We start from the raw sequence: 18,934 nt of genomic DNA on the forward strand, positions 1-18,934 counted from the left end.
GTTCGGTATTTCTTGCGAGTTTCTATTTTAAGCGGAAGTGTTGTTGATCCTGTGATAATGACTTAGCAAAACAACTTGCAAAGTGAGTATGTAAATGATCAAAGACAATCTTGGCATCTGTTTCATACAGATTTACCACTCACAGCATCAGGAATGCAAAAAAACAGAATTGTAATGTTAAAACCACAATTATCTAAAATAACTGTTCTAATTGTCAACAGATTCTAAATAAACTAGAAAGAGAACGAGGGCTGGAAGAAGCTCAGAAACAACTCTTGCATGTAAAAGTCTTATTTGATGAAAAGAAGAAATGCAAGTGGATGTAAGCACTCTGGGGCCTGACTTAATCTGGTAAAGTTCTTCAGATGACTTGGGAGCAAAATGGCTGCTTGAGCTACTCTGTGTCGTGAATATAAGTTTGCACATAGGTTCCACTTTGAGCACTGTCTTTTTTAAGAGACGAAGGCACAGGCACAGCCTTTAGAAAGCATATCAACCACTGTGCCTGTGTGTGTACTGTGGGAACCCTTCTGTAAATAGAGCTGAAGTGGCTGTTGCAAACAGCCTCCTTGTTTACAGAGAATATAGGGCCAGTAAGCAAGGGTCAGTATTGTTTAACTACACTCTCCACTTAAGCACAATGATATAAGTGGTTTTGTTTGAAAACTACAGCTATGTAGCACTTGTGACTACACTGCACCTCTGCAGACAAGGGACATTGTTAATGATAAGAACAAAATGTGAAATGAGTCATTTGGAAACAAGGTGGGGGTGTGAGGGCAACCTCGAGGATTTGCAGCATTGAGACTTTTCCCCAGTAGTTCTTGGAAAAGCTGACCGCAGAATTTGGTAGTGTGTACACTTAGCATTTGTGAGTGTGTGTGTGTGTGTGTGTGTTTAAACCAAAAACTAACAGTGTTGCAACATTGTTGAAAGGGCTCGTGTTTTTCAGTGGTCACAGACTGTACTCCATCAAACTCACCTCCATTTCACTAGAGAGCTCTAAAGCAAGAGGAGGGAGTAGGCTTCATTAAACGTGACAGCATCTTACCCAGACACTTTAAAGTACCTACCTTTTCTTCATTTTATTTTTCCACATTAAATGTATTCAATAGTAGACGTGTTGGCTATTGTAAAAAAAAAAAAAAAAAAAATCATTAGCTTATTTCTAAGAACTTCGATCAGAACTATCTATGGAAGACTAACTCCGTCCCCTAATCCTACATTTCTATACTACTCTCTCCTTGCTTTAGACTTCTGGTGAACCCTGTGGTTATAAATACTTGTGTGTGATTTAAAAAAATACATTTTACATTTCATGAAATTGCTGTTCACATTGGAGTATTATATATGAATATATATATATTTGAGGCCCATGGCCTGAAAAATATTAGTATACAACTTGGTATCTTAGTCTTACTATGTACTTTTTGAAAGTATTCCTCACAAGAGAAAGAGTCAAGAATACCTGTTTTATTCATGCCTTTTTTTAAAAAAGAATTCCCTATCTAGTTATATTGTAGTCTTTTTATTGCTGATTTTTTATTCCTGAATTTTTGCTGCTCATGACCAATTTTAATACCACTGTGTTTTCCTTCTATTAAACCAGAAGTAAAAAGTTCAATTGGCAACTCTTAAACTTTCTTTGTGGCACCTTTACTCTCGGTGCTCCAAATCCCAGATTGAGGAAAGGAAAATTTTCAAGTGGCAAATAAAACATTGACCATACATTCCTTAAAATCACTTACCAACAACGATCTATGAGATAGCAGGATTTAAAAGTACATTTGTCTTAAGTGAATGCAGTTCTTTTTGCTTCTCACTATCTGGTAAAGAGTGAGAGATAACACCTCAACAAACTGATCAGAGAAAATAAGCATTTATTGCCCTATAGGCGCCTTCACAATCTTGTCACTTCTGACCAGTCTTTCCAATGGACACACCTCAAAAATCCTACCACAGAGTTTCTTTATAAGAAAGGTCTCGTCCCCATCTAAGGCTGCTGCAGTCTTAATGTGAAGGCATTCACAGGAGAACAGCAGGAGAGTTGAGAGCCAAGGGTAGGAGAGTTGCCCAAAAGACTTCCCCTCTTTCTTTAGGGTACAGAAATGCTAAGAAATCTCAAAGGATCAGCTACAGCTTTATCTCAGTATTTAGGAAATGCTACATGAGGGTGTCCCTGTCCGGCTCTCTGGCACATGAATCCTGTGTGGAGACTTACCTCCTTTTCCAGGGACTGTGCTGCTGGGAACTTTGGGCAAGTCACTTACCTCTTTGTGCCTCAATTTCTGTATATTTCTAACCTACCTCACTGAGGTGGTATGAAGATTCACTAATGTATGTAGCGTGTTTGTCAATCCTCCAGTGAAAAGCACTATCTAGATCACATTTTGGATCACGTTAGCCAAACGCAGTACATGGCCAAATTAGATGTGTGCTGAAGACAATCAGTCACTGGGTCTATATTAAACAGTAACCACAGAAACAAATGGCAAACAATTTCTATTTTCAAGTTTCTTTGCATATTTTTTTGGTGCAAAACCATTTATAAACTTTTCTTTTTTCTAACACTAGTGTCTACAGCAGCATTTAAAAACTAATTCTGTTACTTTTTTCTGTATTAGGGATTTAAAGTCTATTTCTTATTGTATACCTGATTGAAGCAGTTCTTGGAGATGAATGTTTTAAATGTCTATATCCAAAAATAAACATTTTGATGTAAATATGGACTGTTTTTGTCTTTATCTTCCTTCAAATTTTCTAGTAATAGATTTTTTTCATTCTAAATAGCTCCATGGAAATTATTTTTCAAGAACAAAGTGTCACTGTATACACTCTATAAATTAGCAGCTATATTATATAGTGAGTAAATCTAGTTTCTTCTAAATGATGTTAAGGCTATGCAATCTTACTCCTGGCCTCCACTGTCATCTTGGAATTTTGAATGTGATGATGTCTAGATAATGAACATTCCACTTAGTCCAGCAGACTTTAGCTTTGCCTTGTTGACATGAAGTTATTCCAGCAGAATGCCTTTAAAAGATGTTACATAAAAAAGCAAATGATGGCATACTTAGGGACACAGAGAAATAAAACATTTATAACAATTTTTGGTTAGATCCAAAACAGTAGGAGACAAAGTTGTTAAATACCAACATTATTTCTAAAGGGACCCCACTGGGTTCAAGTTTTACACTAAATGGCCCTTGTTTTACTATACAGCCACAGGATTTAATTATTTGTACTTTGTTATTTTCTATTAATTCTAACTCAACGAAGCCAAAATTAGTGAGATCTTCTACACTGTATGGTTAAAACAAAATTAAACACAAAACAATATAACTAGAAAAATATTTATTAAGCTTTTAATAAATTTTGTGCACACAGCTTTTAGAAAAGGTAGTGTTGTGTAATATATAGAGATATCTTAAGTTTTATGCTGACTTTAAATTGTCATCTTTTTTCAAGCACTAGAGGTTTGTAACTTTTACATATAGTAAACCAGAAAACATTTCTGACCATGTGATCGCTAAGCACCTCAAAGAAGGAGAGGAGGGAATTCAACATAGTCATATTTAGGCAAAATGCCACCACCTCAAAAAAAATTCAACAAAGTAAAATTAATAATTGAAAAACTTGATTCCCTATTTAGTTCCTTTCTATTCATTTATTTTACATTCTCAAAGGGTTGTCAATACTATTCTAAATATCTCTGAAGCTGTCTTAGAGCTTCACTTATCATTACTATAACCTTAAAATCCTGACATTCATGCAACACAGCATGTAGCTAGTACCTTTTCTTGAGGCACATTCAAGTGTTTTGGCAAAGAGTAATAAAGTATCTAAAATGCCACATACATTAAAACTTCAAGCTTTATTGAGTCAATGATTTCATCCCTTTTGATCTGCTTTTTCTCCAAGCAAATCATTCCCCAGGAGATCCAAGTTCCTCTAGTTGTTTCCTTTGTGTTGTTTCAAGTTCTTCTAGTCTTTTTCGAAGTAGAGAGAGTTCCCTTTGATGCTGTTCCTCCTTAAAAGCACAGAAAAAGGAAAAACAGAAAAAGCATTGCAAGCAAGACTGTTAGAAAAACTGGTGGAAAAATAACTGTTAGGCAGTGGCCTCAGTGCCTCTTTTACTGAGGTCTGCAACATCTGGCAAGAAAAGGATGACCATTTTAGCAGTCTAAGAACACCAGCACTGTCTAGACTACCAACTAGTCCTCCCTTTTCTCCTGCCTCAGGCTGTAGCCTTCAGCCAATACCCAAAGTCTGTTCTTCTCTAGGTTTAAAGTTCACCCCAGAATAAATTAGATAACAGTAATGCAGGGCCCAGGTGTACTATGTGGCAACTATCTAACAAGACAAGTTTAACAGAAGTTTATTATATAAACAAAGCACTTCATCAGAGAGACAATTCAGTGACTTACAACATTAAAAACCTTCCTTGCTTACAACATTACAAAATGTCATTGCTTATTAACAGTTCATCTTCTGAAAATCATCTGATCAATTTGGTTCCCTCAACATCTCAGGGATTTGATAAAGTAAAACTAACTCAAGTTTTAGAAACAGACAGATTTAGGTATGAAACTCAGCTCTCAGTTATGACCTTGAGCAAATCACTTCACTTCTCTGACTCAGCTTCCTCATCTGCAAACTGGGAATACTAATACCTTCCCTCAAAGCATTTTTCATTAGGATTAAATAAAATATTGTATGGAAAGCACATAGTACAGTACATTTGCATAAATGTTGGTAATAATTAGCATTATATGAGTGATCTACAAACTCAACAGTTTACTCGAAGACTTTTATCAGTTTCTTCCTTCCAGGTGCTCAGTAGGAGACTTTACTCCTAGCACCATCATTGAAGGATAGATTCAAATCCACTGCCTCTCAGCAATTTTTCTGGTAAATATTTAGGTTTTTAACTATTTAAATAGGTAAAACTACAGAAGTATCTATCTAACTTTTTTCTCCTAAAATAAATGCCCATACCTGCATGTGAGGAGGAAAGGACAGTTCCATGCCTGGAATCACAGTTGATGACTGAAGACTAACAGGATTGATGGATGCTGATGGAGGTATATTAGGAACCAAAATTAAACTTCGAAATTCATTATGTCTTCTCTGTATATCCTTTAGTCTTTTTTGAAGCCTTGTATACTCTTCAAATGGAACATTTTGTCTTAAAAAGGAAAAGTGTTTCTGTTGCTTAATACAGTTATATTCTGTTGAAGAACAGTACAAGTCACAGAACATAATTTTAATTGGAAGGGAAGGATTTTTAAGTTATAAGATTTACCTATATATAATACATAAAATTCAGTTTACCTAGAAAGATAAACAGAAACATGACATGACATCTTAATTATATGTATTATTGTTGGCCCTGTAGGCTGTCGACTTAAAGTTTTATTTGACAATTAGTCAGAGATTAAAAACATTTTGATATTTTTACTTTAATTCTTCTCCCCCAACCCATGAATCTTGAAACTAAAAGGACTCCTCAAAAAAATAAAAGGTGCCTTATTTTACTTCAGGAATCAAATAGAAATAGAGAAAATACCAGATTGAATATTATGAATTTTGTAGGTGAAATATGGTCAAACATAGCTAATTTATTTTGTCCTATTTTTTTTAATGTATTTAATGACAAAGTTAAAGCTACCCAACTTAAGGGAAAATGACATGGATTAAAAAAAGCTTTTCAGGCCTTCACAGATCACCACCTTTTTGGACATTAATTTCCTAATAATCACAAGTAATCAAATATAGTTTCAAAACCATTTAAAGTTCTAGGTGATCTGTGCCACAGCTGCCCACTCTTGAATTGATAACACCTCCTCCACAACCATTAATTTTGAAATATTAAGTTGAATTTTGTTTTAGAATGAATGTGGTGGCTTCTCACTTTGGAACAGAGAGTATTTGTAAAACTGGCATTTATTCCACAGTCTGGAAACCTCTTGGATGTTCTAAAAAAAAAAAATCACACACAACTGTTCACATTTTAGTACTAATTATACCTAAGAAGATCAGTGCACATTGTAAAACATCACTGCTTGATATACAGGCAACTTCCATTACAGCAAAGTCTGATACTGTCTAAATGCTGAAGACTACCACTAATTAGCTGAATTTAAAAAGATTTTATTAACTTAAATCACATGGGTCATACAATGCCACCACTACTAAATTAAAACGGTAAATCTCTGTTCAAAAATGCTAATGAAGCAGATTATTAGTTGTGCTTGGATATAAATAAAAACCAGAAGCTACTGCCCAATAATATTTTCCACACCAAAAGATTAAAAAACTGAGCCTTGATTCAAAGTTGTGGCCACAATTTAGAACTTGTAATCACTAACCTGTCTTGTCTCAGCAGCAAGGATTTATACCACTCCTGACTACCAAAGCCGGGGACTAACCTTTCTGTCAGTCCCAACCATACAAAACAGAAATGCATATGTTAAAGACCTTTTGGTTTGAAGAAACATTCAGTCAGAAAAAAAATAGCAAAGATAATGAATGAGGAGTCTAATGAAGTTTTAGGATTGTTTTAAATTTATATTTTAAAAGCAATCCAAGTACATTATACTCAGAAACAAAGTTCTATAACATCAAAATACCACATGGGGCATATATACATACAAACATATTACCTATTTAACACCTGATTTTCTGTTTCCAGTTCTTCTCTCTTTGCCTCTAAGATTTCTACCTTTTCCTGCAGTCTCTTTAATTTGTTTTCATGAAGAGATTTTCTCTAAAAAAAAAAGAGAAACAATTAATATGGACAAGTATGGTAATACATACTCCATTTGAACAAAGCTATATAGTGAATATTTTACTCACCAAAAAATTTTACTTAGAGATGAGTATTTTCAGTGAATAATCAGAGCAAATATCAGTGGATACAATGCTTACTGAAAATCGCAGAGATAATAATGCACAAATCTATCTCATATCCTCAATGTAACAAACAGAACTATTATAAATGCCAAACCAGAAAATTAGTATCAATAAGGAAATTGTGCAAATAAAAATTCTAAGAAGGGAAGGAGTCAAATTTTACTTATGAGTTTGCCTGTCACCTGATAATCATGAGCTCTTCATTTTCTCAGAAGATATCGCGGGTTTAAAATAACTATAAGTTAAAAAAAAAAAAAACAACTATAAGTTTAAAATTAAAAGCAAGTTTGCAATTGATAAATCACTACCAAAGTAGTAAATTAAAGGATCAGACAGCTAAGACTGATTATGGATGCATCTCAGTTTGAAAGCATATCTTTCTAAAGGGAAAATTTTCTAATAATGTGGAAAAATCTATGTGTAATGCAAAACAAGTAAATGAAAAAAGGTAATACCTTTTTAATTTTATAAAAAGTTTGCCTATTTTAAAAAAAAAAAAACAAAAATACCTATAAATGTTGACACTCACTCAGTAGCTACAGACCTTTCAGGTTTTTGGTTTTTAACTCTTTACTAAAGGGTAACAGGCTTACCGAAGAATGAGTAGAATATAAATGTACAGCAGAATGTAAAACCACAAGTGTATATATTAATTATTGACAGGTGATTTGCGACTATATTTATTCACCCACACACATCAAAGAAATCATACAGTGTATACACTTCCATCTCTCAATTTGTTGTTCAACATTTCATCTCTATGATTAAGTCATGTTTATTGCATATCACAGTTCTCTATTGTTATGCCATTATCCATTTTACAAATACCTCATATTTTATCCATTCTCCTCTTGATAACAATTTTAACTGTTTCTAGTTTGAGGCTACTACGAATAAAGTTTTTATGAACACTGCTAAATATGCATTTGGTAGATATATGTCCTCATTTCTCTTTGAGTACATACTCAGGAATGAGTCATACAGAATACATATGTTTTTAACTTTAGTAAAACTGGAAGCTTTCTGAAGTGGTTCTAACAAATTATTAATCACATCTTGTGTGCACGCTTAGCCATGTCTGACTGTGTGACCCCATGGACTAGAGCCCACCAGGCTTCTCTATCCATGGGATTTTCCAGACAAGAATACTGGAGTGGGTTGCCATGTCCTTCTCCAGGGGATCTTCCTGACCCAGGGATTGAACCCAGGTCTCCTGCATTGTAGGTGGATTCTTTACTGTCTGAGCCATCAGGAAAGCCCATTAATCACATGCCCACTAGCAATATATGAGAGTTCTAACTGCTCTGCATCCTTACCAACACTTGGTATGGTCAGTCTTTTAAAATTTTAGCTACTCTGGTGGAATAGAATATGTCACTGTACCTTTAATTTGCATTTTCCTGTTATCTAATGAGGGTGAGTATCTTTTTATGCATACTGGCCATCTAGATATTCTTTTTTAATGAAATGTTTGTCCTAGTCTTTTCCCTGTTTAAGAAAATATTTTGAGTAATCCGTTTATTTGTAGGAATTCTTTACATATTCAGAATATGAATCCTTTGTCAGATATATGTGTGGCAGACTGACCTCCCAGTATGTGATAATATTTTTTCTCTTAAGAGTGTCATTAAAAAAAAAAAAAAGTGACACTTTTATGTCATTTATCAACCATATCTCTTAGGATTAGTTCTTTTTTAATGTCCTGTTTCAGAAATCTTTACTTATCCCAAGATCTTAAGATTTTCTCCTCAAGCTTTTTTCTAGCAGTTTATTTTTTTACCCTCACATTTGGGTCTGTGGTTCATTTTTATCTAATTAGGTTGGGTTAAGGATAACCAATTGACCCCACATCCTTTAAGTCCTCCAGCTTTGTTGTTGTTCTTCAAGATTGCCTTGGTTGTTCTGGTCCTTTGTACTTTCACATGAATTTTAGTATCTACTTTACAGTTTCCACAAGGAAAACTACTGAAATTTTGATTAGAATTGCATTCAACTGGTAGGTCAGTTTGGGAAGAACTGACATCTTAATAATATTGAGTCTTTCAAATCAAACATGGTATAATTTCCCTTTACCTAGGTCTTTAGTTTTTCTTAGCAATATTTGTAGTTTTCAATGTAGACTTGCATATGTTTCATTAGATTTGTTCCTAAGTATTTTGTACTTATTATGTTAATGTAAATTGATTTAAATATTTTATTTTCTAATTGTTTGTTGTCTATGTAAAGAAAGAACTGAACATCACAGAAATGCAAGTAAAAACCACAATGAGATATCATCTTACAACTGTTAGAATGGATATTCTCAAAAAGACAAGAAACAAGTGTTGGTGAGAATGTGGAAAAAAGGGAACCCTCTTGCACTGTTGGTGGGATTGTGCAGCCACTATGGAAAATAGTGGGCTTCCCAGGTGGCTCAGTGGTAGAGCACCTGCCTGCCAATGCAGCAGGCACAGGAGACACGAATTTGATCCCTGGGTTGGAAGATTCCTGGAGTAAGAAATGGCAAACCACTCCAGTATTCTTGCCTGGAAAATTCCATGGACAGAGGAGCCTGGTGGGCTATCTAGTCCATGGGGTTGCAAAGAGTCTGACACAACTTAGCAACTAAGCATGCACACATGGAAAATAGTATGGAGATTCCTCAAAAAATTAAAAATAGAACTACCAGTAATTTCACTTCTGGATATTTATCTGAGAAAAACAAAAATACTAACTTGAAAAGGCATATGCAGCCCACGTTCACTAAAGCATTATTTACAATAGCCAAGACATGGAAGCAAGTGTCCATCAATGGACAAATGGATAAAGAAAATGTGATACATACACATTAGAATATGATTCAGCCATAATAAAGAAGAAAATCTTGCCATTTGCAACAACATGGATGGTTCTTGAGGACATTTTGCTAAGTATAATAAACTAGACTGAGAAAGAAAAACTACCACATAATCTCACTTATATGTGGAATCTTTAAAATAAAATAAGCTCAAAGATACAGAGAACAGATGGGCAGTTGCCAAAGGCAGGGGGGTGAAGGATGGGTAAAGTGGGTGAAGTAGATCAAAAAGTACAAACTTTCAGTTAAAAAATAAGTCCTATGGAGGTAATGTACAGCATGGTGATTATAGTTAATAACACTGCATTGCATATGTGAAAGTTGCTAAGAGATTTATCTTAAAAGTTCTCATCACAAGAAAAACAATTCTGTAGCGATGTATGGTGATGGATGTTAACTATTAACTAGATTTACTGTGGTAATTTTATTATACAAGTATCAAATTTTCTCTATGGAAGGTTTTAAATTAAGGATTCCATTTCCCTTATAGATACAGGACTATTTAGATTTCCTAATTTTTGTATTAGTTTTATTGAGATGTTCAAGGAATTTGTTCACCTAAATTGCATTATTAACATAGTTTTTATAATATTCTGTTTTAATGTCTCTAAGGTATAGCGATATCTCCCTTTTCATCGGGATAGAACCCGGGTCTCCTGCACTGCGGGCTGATTCTTTACCGTCTGAGCTACCAGGGCCCATTATTTTGTCCATTCGTGTTTATTTACTTACCTACCTATGAGAAGTCTGGGGAGAATCAATTTTATCACTATCTTTTCAGATTGATCAGCCTTGGCAAGTTAAATTTTCTCTATTGTATATTTTCTCTTCATTGATTTCTGCTAAATCTACCCAGAGTTCATAATTCAGTTAATTCAGTGTTTTTTAGTTCTCAACTTGCCACTTAAAAAAAAAAAGTCTTCTAGTTTTCTGGTGCAATTCTCAAGCACTTATTTTGAAGCATACACAACATGGTACTTTTAAAGTCTATGTCTGACAACTCCATTACTTGGATCCCCTATGGGGGGTTTGCTTACATTGGTTGTTACTTCCTTGATTTTCAGTGTTATTTCCTCATGCAGCTATTTTTAAGCCATTATTATTAATAGAAATTCGTTAAAATTGATGAACCCATATTGATACATTATTATTAACTGAGGTCCACAGTTTTCACTGTCATCCTTTGTGTTGTTCAGTTCTATGGTTCTATCACATGCATAATGTCATGTATCCACTACTGTGTTAATTGTTCAGTCATGTCCACTACTGTAGTATCATACAAAAATAGTTTCACTGCTATAAAAATTCCCTGTTCTCTACCTGTTTATCCCTATTTCCTAACCTCACTAACTCTGGCAACCACTGATATTTTTTTTCTCCACAGTTTTGCCTTTTCTAGAATGTCATGTATTTGAAATCACATAGTAAACAGTTTTTTCAGACCAGCTCTTTTCATTTAGTAATATGCATTTAAGGTTCCTCCATATCTCTGCATGGCTTAATAGCTCATTTCCTTTTATCGCTGAATAATATTCTCTTGTGTGGATATAGCAAAGTTTTTTTTAACCATGCACCTACTTAGGGACATATTTCTTGCTTCCAAGTTTTGGCAATAATGAACAAAGCTGCTATAAATGTTTGTGCACAGTGTTGTGCACGCGTGTGTGTGTGTGAGAGAACATAAGTCTTCAACTCATTTGAATAAATACTTAGGAGTGTGATTGCTGGACTGTATGGCCAGACTGTTTCAGCTTTGTAAGAAACTGCCAAAGCATCTTCCAAAATGGCTGTATCATTTTACAATCCCACCAGTAATAAATGAAAGTTCCTATTGTTCTATATCTTTACCAGCAGTTGATACTGTCAGTGTTTTGGATTTTAGTCATCCCAATAAATGTGCAGTGATGTCTATATTTATTTTTTATTTAGGGATAGATATTATAATTTAAAAACCGAAAAAGTAACTTGAAGCCTACAATGTTAGTTTCCCTTAGAAAAGATTTATACTTGTTTCTGGCAGGCAGCTAGGAACAATAACAAATAGAGGTTAATTTAATCTAGTTATAAGGACAGATATCGAAGCCGTGCTTCAATACCTGCAAGGACCAAGCTATTTTCAGTTCACTCTTAGTCCAAGGGTATATTCCTTCACAACGTCAACCCAAAGCACTAGTGGACTCAGACCTGAGACCCTCTCTCTAGCAGATTCTGAACTCTGATTTTTGTTCCCCTATGAGGTTGTCAAAAGCTTTGCTTCACTTCTCAGCTCTCTCTTCTAGAACTGGCAGTTTCCTCTAAGGGAAAAGCAGCCAAATGCTGTGCTCACCTCTCTAGGTTTCCTATCTCTCCAGGATCTTGGCCTCTTTAATTCTTCACTGCCCTTCATGGGGATATTTTTAAAAATATTTTGTCTGCTTCTTCTAGTTCTCATGTGGAGAGCTGATCCACATATTTCCTAGTCTGTTATTATCAAAAGCATATGCTCCTTTTAGGTATTTTAGTTCAACTATCAGCAGACATTTTAAAGATGGAAATGCTTAATACTTCATTATTATATGATTATATAAAACTTTAATCTTAAAATCTAGTTATATTTCTCCATTTTTACTGCTCATTTAAACTGTAGCAAAATACAACTTTTTTCACTTTCATCAAATTTTAACCAATTATGTATATTTATATACACACACATATACAGAGTGCCCACTTAATTGGGCCCTATTTTAATCATACGTAATACAAACTATAGGGATTTCTGAGGGAACTCCAATCAATAAGGACAAAAACATGAGAAAAGGCTTTTTAGAAAAGATAAGAAATGAATAAGAAGAATCTGTAATTCTATAAGAATGTGGATTCCCCTGAAGGTTCTCCTGCAGTGGACTGATGGGTAAAAGCATTCTTTTGAAAAGATTAATATGGCATCAATGTAAAAGGTGGGCTCTGAAGTTTGCCTCTTAAGAGGGAAATCTGGAGATAAGCTTCTTGAAGATAGGAGTCATGACACTGTTATCTTCATCACTATAAAAACAGCCATACTGAGCACTCTTCTTTGCCAGGAACTGAGCTAGAATGCTATAAAAGAGCTGCACGGCTGGTTGACTAGTAGACTCAATGAATGCCTTAGACTCGAACGTTACCTTAATTTCTTCATAGAACCCTCGTTATCTTGACTCAAGTCTCCTTCTTCAAACTCACCTGGAGAAACTGATCTTAGTTCAATACGACTCTACTGACTACACAGTTGGACCTAAAGCAACTGAAATATAGCTGGCACGCACATGTGCACTCACATATACACAAAATTATGCTGACTGGTCTCACCTTAAATTAACCAGCACTAACTTCAAATGGGGCTTCGCAGGTGGCTCAGTGGTAAAGAATCCATCTGCCAAGCAGGAGACATAGGTTCAATCCCTGAGTCAGGACAATCCCCTGGAGAAGAAAATAGCAACCTACTCCACTATTCTTGGCTGGGAAATCCCAAGGACAGAGGAGTCTGGCGGGCTACAGTCCATGGGGTCCCAGAGAGTCAGACATGACTTAGTGACTAAACAACATCAAATGGGCCCCAGAGTGGTACCTGGGATTTCTACTAATTCCCCTAATCCAATCACTCTCCCAAACTCTTATATTCTATCATAACTTCTTGTCACTCCCCAAATCTGTTAGACCTCCACTCTTCACAGTCTGAGCTAATGACCCAGATTCTTTTTCACATTGAAAAAATAGCAGCAATCAGTAGAGAATTTCCACCCATTCCCATTACATCCATCAATTTATCAGGAATTTACAACTAAATATTTTGTCATCTTTCCAGTTACAACAGAGACACTGTGTCCCAATCCCTTCCCCCTCTCAACTGAATCTAATGCCCTTCTGCCTATTAAAACACATCATCCCTTCATTTGCCCTCTTTCTTCCGCATCATCAGTTTTCCCCCTGCAACTGAATCATCCTGTAATTTCTTCTTAAAAGAAGCCTTTGCTTCCACAATTCGAGCCATCTTACCCCAGTTCTCTGTTTTTCGCGATAAAAATTCTTGGAAAAACTATGTTCTACTTCAATCAGACCTGCATACCTACTGTTTCACAGGAACAACTTTGGACAAAGTCATCAACAATGATCACAAGGTTACTGTTCAGTCATTCAATTGTGTCCAACTTTTTGTGACCCCATGGACTGCAGCACGCCAGGCTTCCCTGTCCTTCATCATCTCCTGGAGCTTGTTCAAACACATGTTCCACTGAATCAGTGATGCCATCCAACCATCTCATCCTGTTGTCCCCTTCTCTTCCTGTCCAAAGTATTGGTGCTTCAGCTTCAGTGTGACCAAAGTATTGGTGCTTCAGCTTCAGTGTCAGTCCTTCCAATGAATATTCAGGGTTGATTTCCTTTAGGATGGACTGGTTGGATCTCCTTGCAGTCCAAGGGACTCTCAAGTGTCTTCTCCAACACCACAGTTCAAAAGCATCAATTCTTCGGCGCTCAGCCTTCTTTATGGTCCAACTCTCACATCTATACATGACCACTGGAAAAACCATAGCTTTGAGTAGAAGGACCTTTGTTGGCAAAGTAATGTCTCTGCTTTTTAATATGCTGTCTAGGTTTGTCATAGTTTTTCTTCCAAGGAGCAAGCATCTTTTAATTTCACGGCTGCAGTCACCATCCGCAGTGATTTTGGAGCCTCAGTAAATAAAAGTCTGTCACTATTTCCATTGTTTCACCATCTATTTGATGAAGTGATGGGACTAGATGCCATGATATTAGTTTTTTGAATGGTGAGTTTTAAGCCAGTTTTTTTACTCTCTTCTTTCACCTTCATCACGACACTCTTTAGTTCTTCTTTGCTTCCTGCCATAAGGGTGGTGTCATCTGCATATCTGAGGTTATTGATATTTCTCCCAGCAATCTTGATTTCAGCTTGAGCTTTATCCAACCCAGCATTTTGCATGATGTACTCTGCATATAAGTTAAATAAACAAGGTGATAAAATACAGCCATGATGCACTCCTTTCCCAATTTTGAACCAGTCTGTTGTTCCATATTCAGTTCTACCTGTTGCTTCTGAACCTGCATACAGTTTTCCCAGGAGGCAGGTAAGGTGGTCTGGTATCCAATCTCTTTCAGAATTTTCCAGTTTGTTGTGATCCACACAGTCAAAGACTTTAGTGTAGTCAATGAACCAGAAATAGATATTTTCTGGAAGTCCCTTGGTTTTTCAATGATCCAATGGATGTTGGCAATTTGATCTCTGGTTCCTCTGCCTTTTCTAAATCCAGCTTGAACATCTGTAAGTTCTTGGTTCATGTACTGTTGAAGCCTCGCTTTGAGGATTTTGAGCATGAACCATGCCAGCGTGTGAGATGAGTACAATTGTGCAGTAGTTTGAACATTCTCTGGCAATGCCCTTCTTTGGAATTGGAATGAAAACTGACCTTTTCCAGTCCTGCAGCCACTGCTGAGTTTTCCAAATTTGCTGGCATACTGAGTGCAGCACTTTCACAACATCATCTTTTAGGATTTGAAATAGCTCAGCTGGAATTCCATTACCTCTACTAGCTTTGGGCTTCCCTGGTGGCTGAGACAGTAAAGAATCAATCTGCCTGCAATGCAGGAGACCTGGGTTTGGTCCTTGGGTTGGGAAACTCCCCTGGAGAAAGGCATGGCAAACCACTTCCCTTGTAGCTCAGTAGGTAAAGAATCTGCCTGCAGTGCAGGAGACCCAGGTTTGATCCTTGGGTTGGGAAGATCCCCTGGAGAAGGAAATGGCAACCCACTCCAGTATCCTTGTCTGGAAAATCTCATGGACAGAGGAGCCTAGTGGGCTGCAGCCCATGGGGTTGCAAAGAGTCGGGCATGACTGAGCAACTAACACTTACACTTATTTACTTATTCTTGCCTAGAGAATCCCCATGGATAGAGGAGCCTGGTGTGCTACACTCCACGGGGGTCACAAAGAGTTGGACATGACTGAGCGACTAAGCACACCACTAGCTTTGTTTGTAGTAATGCTTCCCATGGCCCATTTGACTTTACACTCCAGGATATATGGTTCTAGGTGACGGATCACACCATCATGGTTATCCAGATTATGAAGATCTTTTTTTGTACAGTTCTTCTTTGTATTCTTGCCAATTCTTCTTAATAGCTTCTGCTTCTGTTAGGTTGATACCATTTCTGTCCTTTACTGTGCCCATCTTTGCATGAAATGTTCCCTTGGTGTCTCTCATTTTCTTGAAGAGATCTCTAGTCCTTCCCATTATATTGTCTTCCTCTAGTTTTCTTTTTAATACTCACATAGCCAAATAAATTGTCTTCATCTTATTTTTTATCATCTTACCATTATGAAATAAAGTTCACATTATGGAAAACAAGAAAAATTTAAACATAAAAATTCTTCTCTGCCATTGGCCTCCTCTCCTCTCACTGTGTATCTGTCATTATGCATTGACCAAACCTCCCGCATCAGCAAGAATATCTGCTCAACCATAAATGGCAACATTCTCCTAGCATAAACAAGACAACTCCTTGAAAGATAACATTCCCTCTTGATCTTGTAAAGGGTCACAGAACCCATTTAATGGTGCTTAATTCTGGATTGGGTAAACTGTCAATAATATGTCATTTAATGTGTAGCTCTCTGTCTCAGAAAAAACTTAAATAAACTGCGCCTTGACTTCCAATGGGAGAAACAGCTCTCAGAGCTTTCTGAGATGCTCTTTGGTTATAATCCTCAAATTTGTCTTGAATAAAATTTTACAATTCTTTCTTATATTGACTGATTAATTTTTTGTTGACATTAAATATCCTCTTGATGAACGTGAAAGAGGAGAGTGAAAAAGTTGGCTTATAACTCAACATTTACAACTCAAAACTAAGATCATGGCATCCGGTCCCATCACTTCATGGCAAATAGATGGAGAAACAGTGGAAACAGTGACAGACTTTATTTTCTTGGGCTCCAAAATCACTGCAGATGGTGACTGCAGCCATGAAATTAAAAGATGCTTACTCCTTGGAAGAAAAGCTATGACCAACCTAGACAGCATATTAAAAAGCAGAGACATTATTTTACCAACAAAGGTCCATCTAGTCAAAGCTATGGTTTTTCCAGTAGTCATGTATGGATGTGAGAGTTGGACACTGAGCACCAAAGAATTGATGCTTTTGAACTGTCGTGTTGGAGAAGACTCTTGAGAGTCCCTTGGACTGCAAGGAGATCCAACTAGTCAATCCTAAAGGAAATCAACCCTGAATATTCATTGGAAGGACTGACACTGAAGCTGAAGCACCAATACTTTGGTCACCTGATGCGAAGAACTGACTCACTGGAAAAGACCCTGATGCTGGGAAAGACTGAAGGCAGGAGGAGAAGGGGACAACAGAGGATGAAATGATTGGATGGCATCACCCATGCAATGGACATGAGTTTGAGTAGGCTCCAGGAGTTGATGATAGACAAAGAAGGCTGGTGTGCTGCAGTCCATGGGGTTGCAAAGAGTCGGACATGACTGAGCAACTGATCTGATGAATGTCATTTGACACGGCTAGTTATTCTTGAAGCATTTTTCTTCATTTGTTATCCAATACTTTATTGGTTCTTTTCCTATCATACTGGCCACACTCCCTTAACTTCCCAACTTCTAAAGTTTGGAATTCCTCAAAACTCAATCCTCAAACCTGTTCTTTTCAGTCTTCCTTTCTAGGTGACCTCATTTAGTCCCATTATACACACTGGTGAGCCCCAAATCTTTATCTCCAGCCCAGTCCTATTCCCTGAAGTCCTGATTCATGTATTCACCAGAATGCTTCATGTCTCCACTTGGAAGTCTAGTGGACATCTCAAAGAGTTAATGTGTCCAAAGGGGGCATCTCTGTTTTACCCCTAAATCTGTCCCATCCAAGGTCTTTCCCATGTCAGTAAACAGCAATTCTACTTTAACCAAGTACTCAAGCCCAACATCTCAGTCACGTTTGATATATCTCCTTAATACCCTATAACCACTGTAAGTTCCACCTTTAAAAACGTACCCAGAATCTTACCATCAGTTTACTACTAGTTCTCTACAGCTCTCATCTGGACTACGGAAAAGTGGTCTTCCTGAGTCCTCTTTGCCCCGCTATACAACAAGCAAAAATTCTCTTAAAATATAATTCAGATTACATCATTTCTCAATTCAAAACTCTCTAGTGTGTTTTTATTATTCAGAATAAAATGCAAAAAAAAAAAAAAAGCCCCGACATCACCTAGCCTCCTCCTACTTCTCTCCATTCCAGCTACTCAGGTCTCCCTTCTTGTATTCCTTCAACATACCAAGTCGACTCTTGCCTCCACCTTTTACTTTCTATTCCCTCTGGAACATTCTTCCCCTACAAACAAAAGATGGCCTCTCCCTTCTTTCCTCCAGGTCTCTGCACAATGTTACTGTATCAGAGCTTTCCCTGATCACCTATATAAAACACCACCCTCTCTCCCCACTAGTTTTCCTCTTAGCACACATCTTCACCTGACATGTGTTTGTTTCTTTACCCCATGTCTCCCATCCACTACCATGTAAGCTCCTTAGTATAGTCATTATTTGTATATCCCTGCAAATAAAACAACACATAGCATATAGCATGTACTCAATAAATTTGTTGAGTAAACTGACTATATGAATCCAGAGAAACCATGTAGAGAAGAGTCTGAGCTCAGATGTTAGCAACAGGAATAAAAAGAAATGACGTGGGGAAAATGTGAGATATATTATAAAGGAAGAATTCACACGCTCCAGTGACTGTACTGGGTAGAAGAGTGTCTCCATAATACTTACATTTACTCAGAATGTGGCTGTGATATAAAAAGAAATGTATTTGGTCTTTTTCTTGGGTTACTGGCAGAGAGCTCCTAAAACCCATGGAATTTCTTGAGTGACAGAAGCATCTTTTGCTATTCATAATCAGCCCTTTTCAATCATATCTGAATTAATACTAATGAGTTAACTTAGGATGGGATCTCTAGATAGTCTTAAAATAGGACTAGTCACTAGAAAAAACAAGTGGTAAGAAGGTAGCAACTTTCAGCCCTACTCCCAACTCCCATTTCTCAACTTCTGGGAGTCAGGGTACTGGAGACTGACACCTATAAAAACGCTTAACAAGGATACCTGGAAAGCCTCCAGCATAGTGAATACACCGATT

At 36.7% G+C, this 18,934-nt stretch overlaps 2 protein-coding genes across 7 annotated transcripts in view; one reads left to right on the forward strand and one right to left on the reverse strand.

Annotated features, from left to right (window-relative positions):
* The window catches only part of PLXNC1 (plexin C1), a 156,787-nt gene extending 154,064 nt beyond the window's left edge, over nucleotides 1–2,723 (forward strand). For both annotated transcript variants that reach the window (XR_014082566.1, XM_081592165.1), the window contains one exon: nucleotides 222–2,723. Coding sequence is in view for 1 of the 2 variants with exons in the window: in XM_081592165.1 (XP_081448291.1) it covers nucleotides 222–326 (105 nt within the window). In the remaining variant the exon portion in view is untranslated. The remainder of the gene's footprint in view (nucleotides 1–221) is intronic.
* A 616-nt stretch (nucleotides 2,724–3,339) lies between these two features.
* CEP83 (centrosomal protein 83) overlaps nucleotides 3,340–18,934 on the reverse strand; it is a 79,658-nt gene continuing 64,063 nt past the window's right edge. For 2 of the 5 annotated variants that reach the window (XM_081592167.1, XM_081592166.1), the window contains 3 exons: nucleotides 6,666–6,769; nucleotides 4,999–5,188; nucleotides 3,340–4,030 (listed from right to left, as the gene is read on the reverse strand). In XM_081592167.1, the coding sequence (XP_081448293.1) occupies nucleotides 3,926–4,030; nucleotides 4,999–5,188; nucleotides 6,666–6,769 (399 nt within the window). In that variant the 3' untranslated portion in view covers nucleotides 3,340–3,925. Of the gene's footprint in view, nucleotides 4,031–4,998; nucleotides 5,232–6,665; nucleotides 6,770–7,097; nucleotides 7,151–18,934 lie in introns of all 5 variants that reach the window. The other 3 variants (XR_014082569.1, XR_014082570.1, XR_014082568.1) reach the window with 3 other exon arrangements.

The sequence above is a fragment of the Giraffa tippelskirchi genome, chromosome 4 (genome assembly GCF_054371585.1).
Source record: "Giraffa tippelskirchi isolate mGirTip1 chromosome 4, T2T-mGirTip1v1.2.pri, whole genome shotgun sequence".
NCBI lineage: Eukaryota > Metazoa > Chordata > Mammalia > Artiodactyla > Giraffidae > Giraffa > Giraffa tippelskirchi.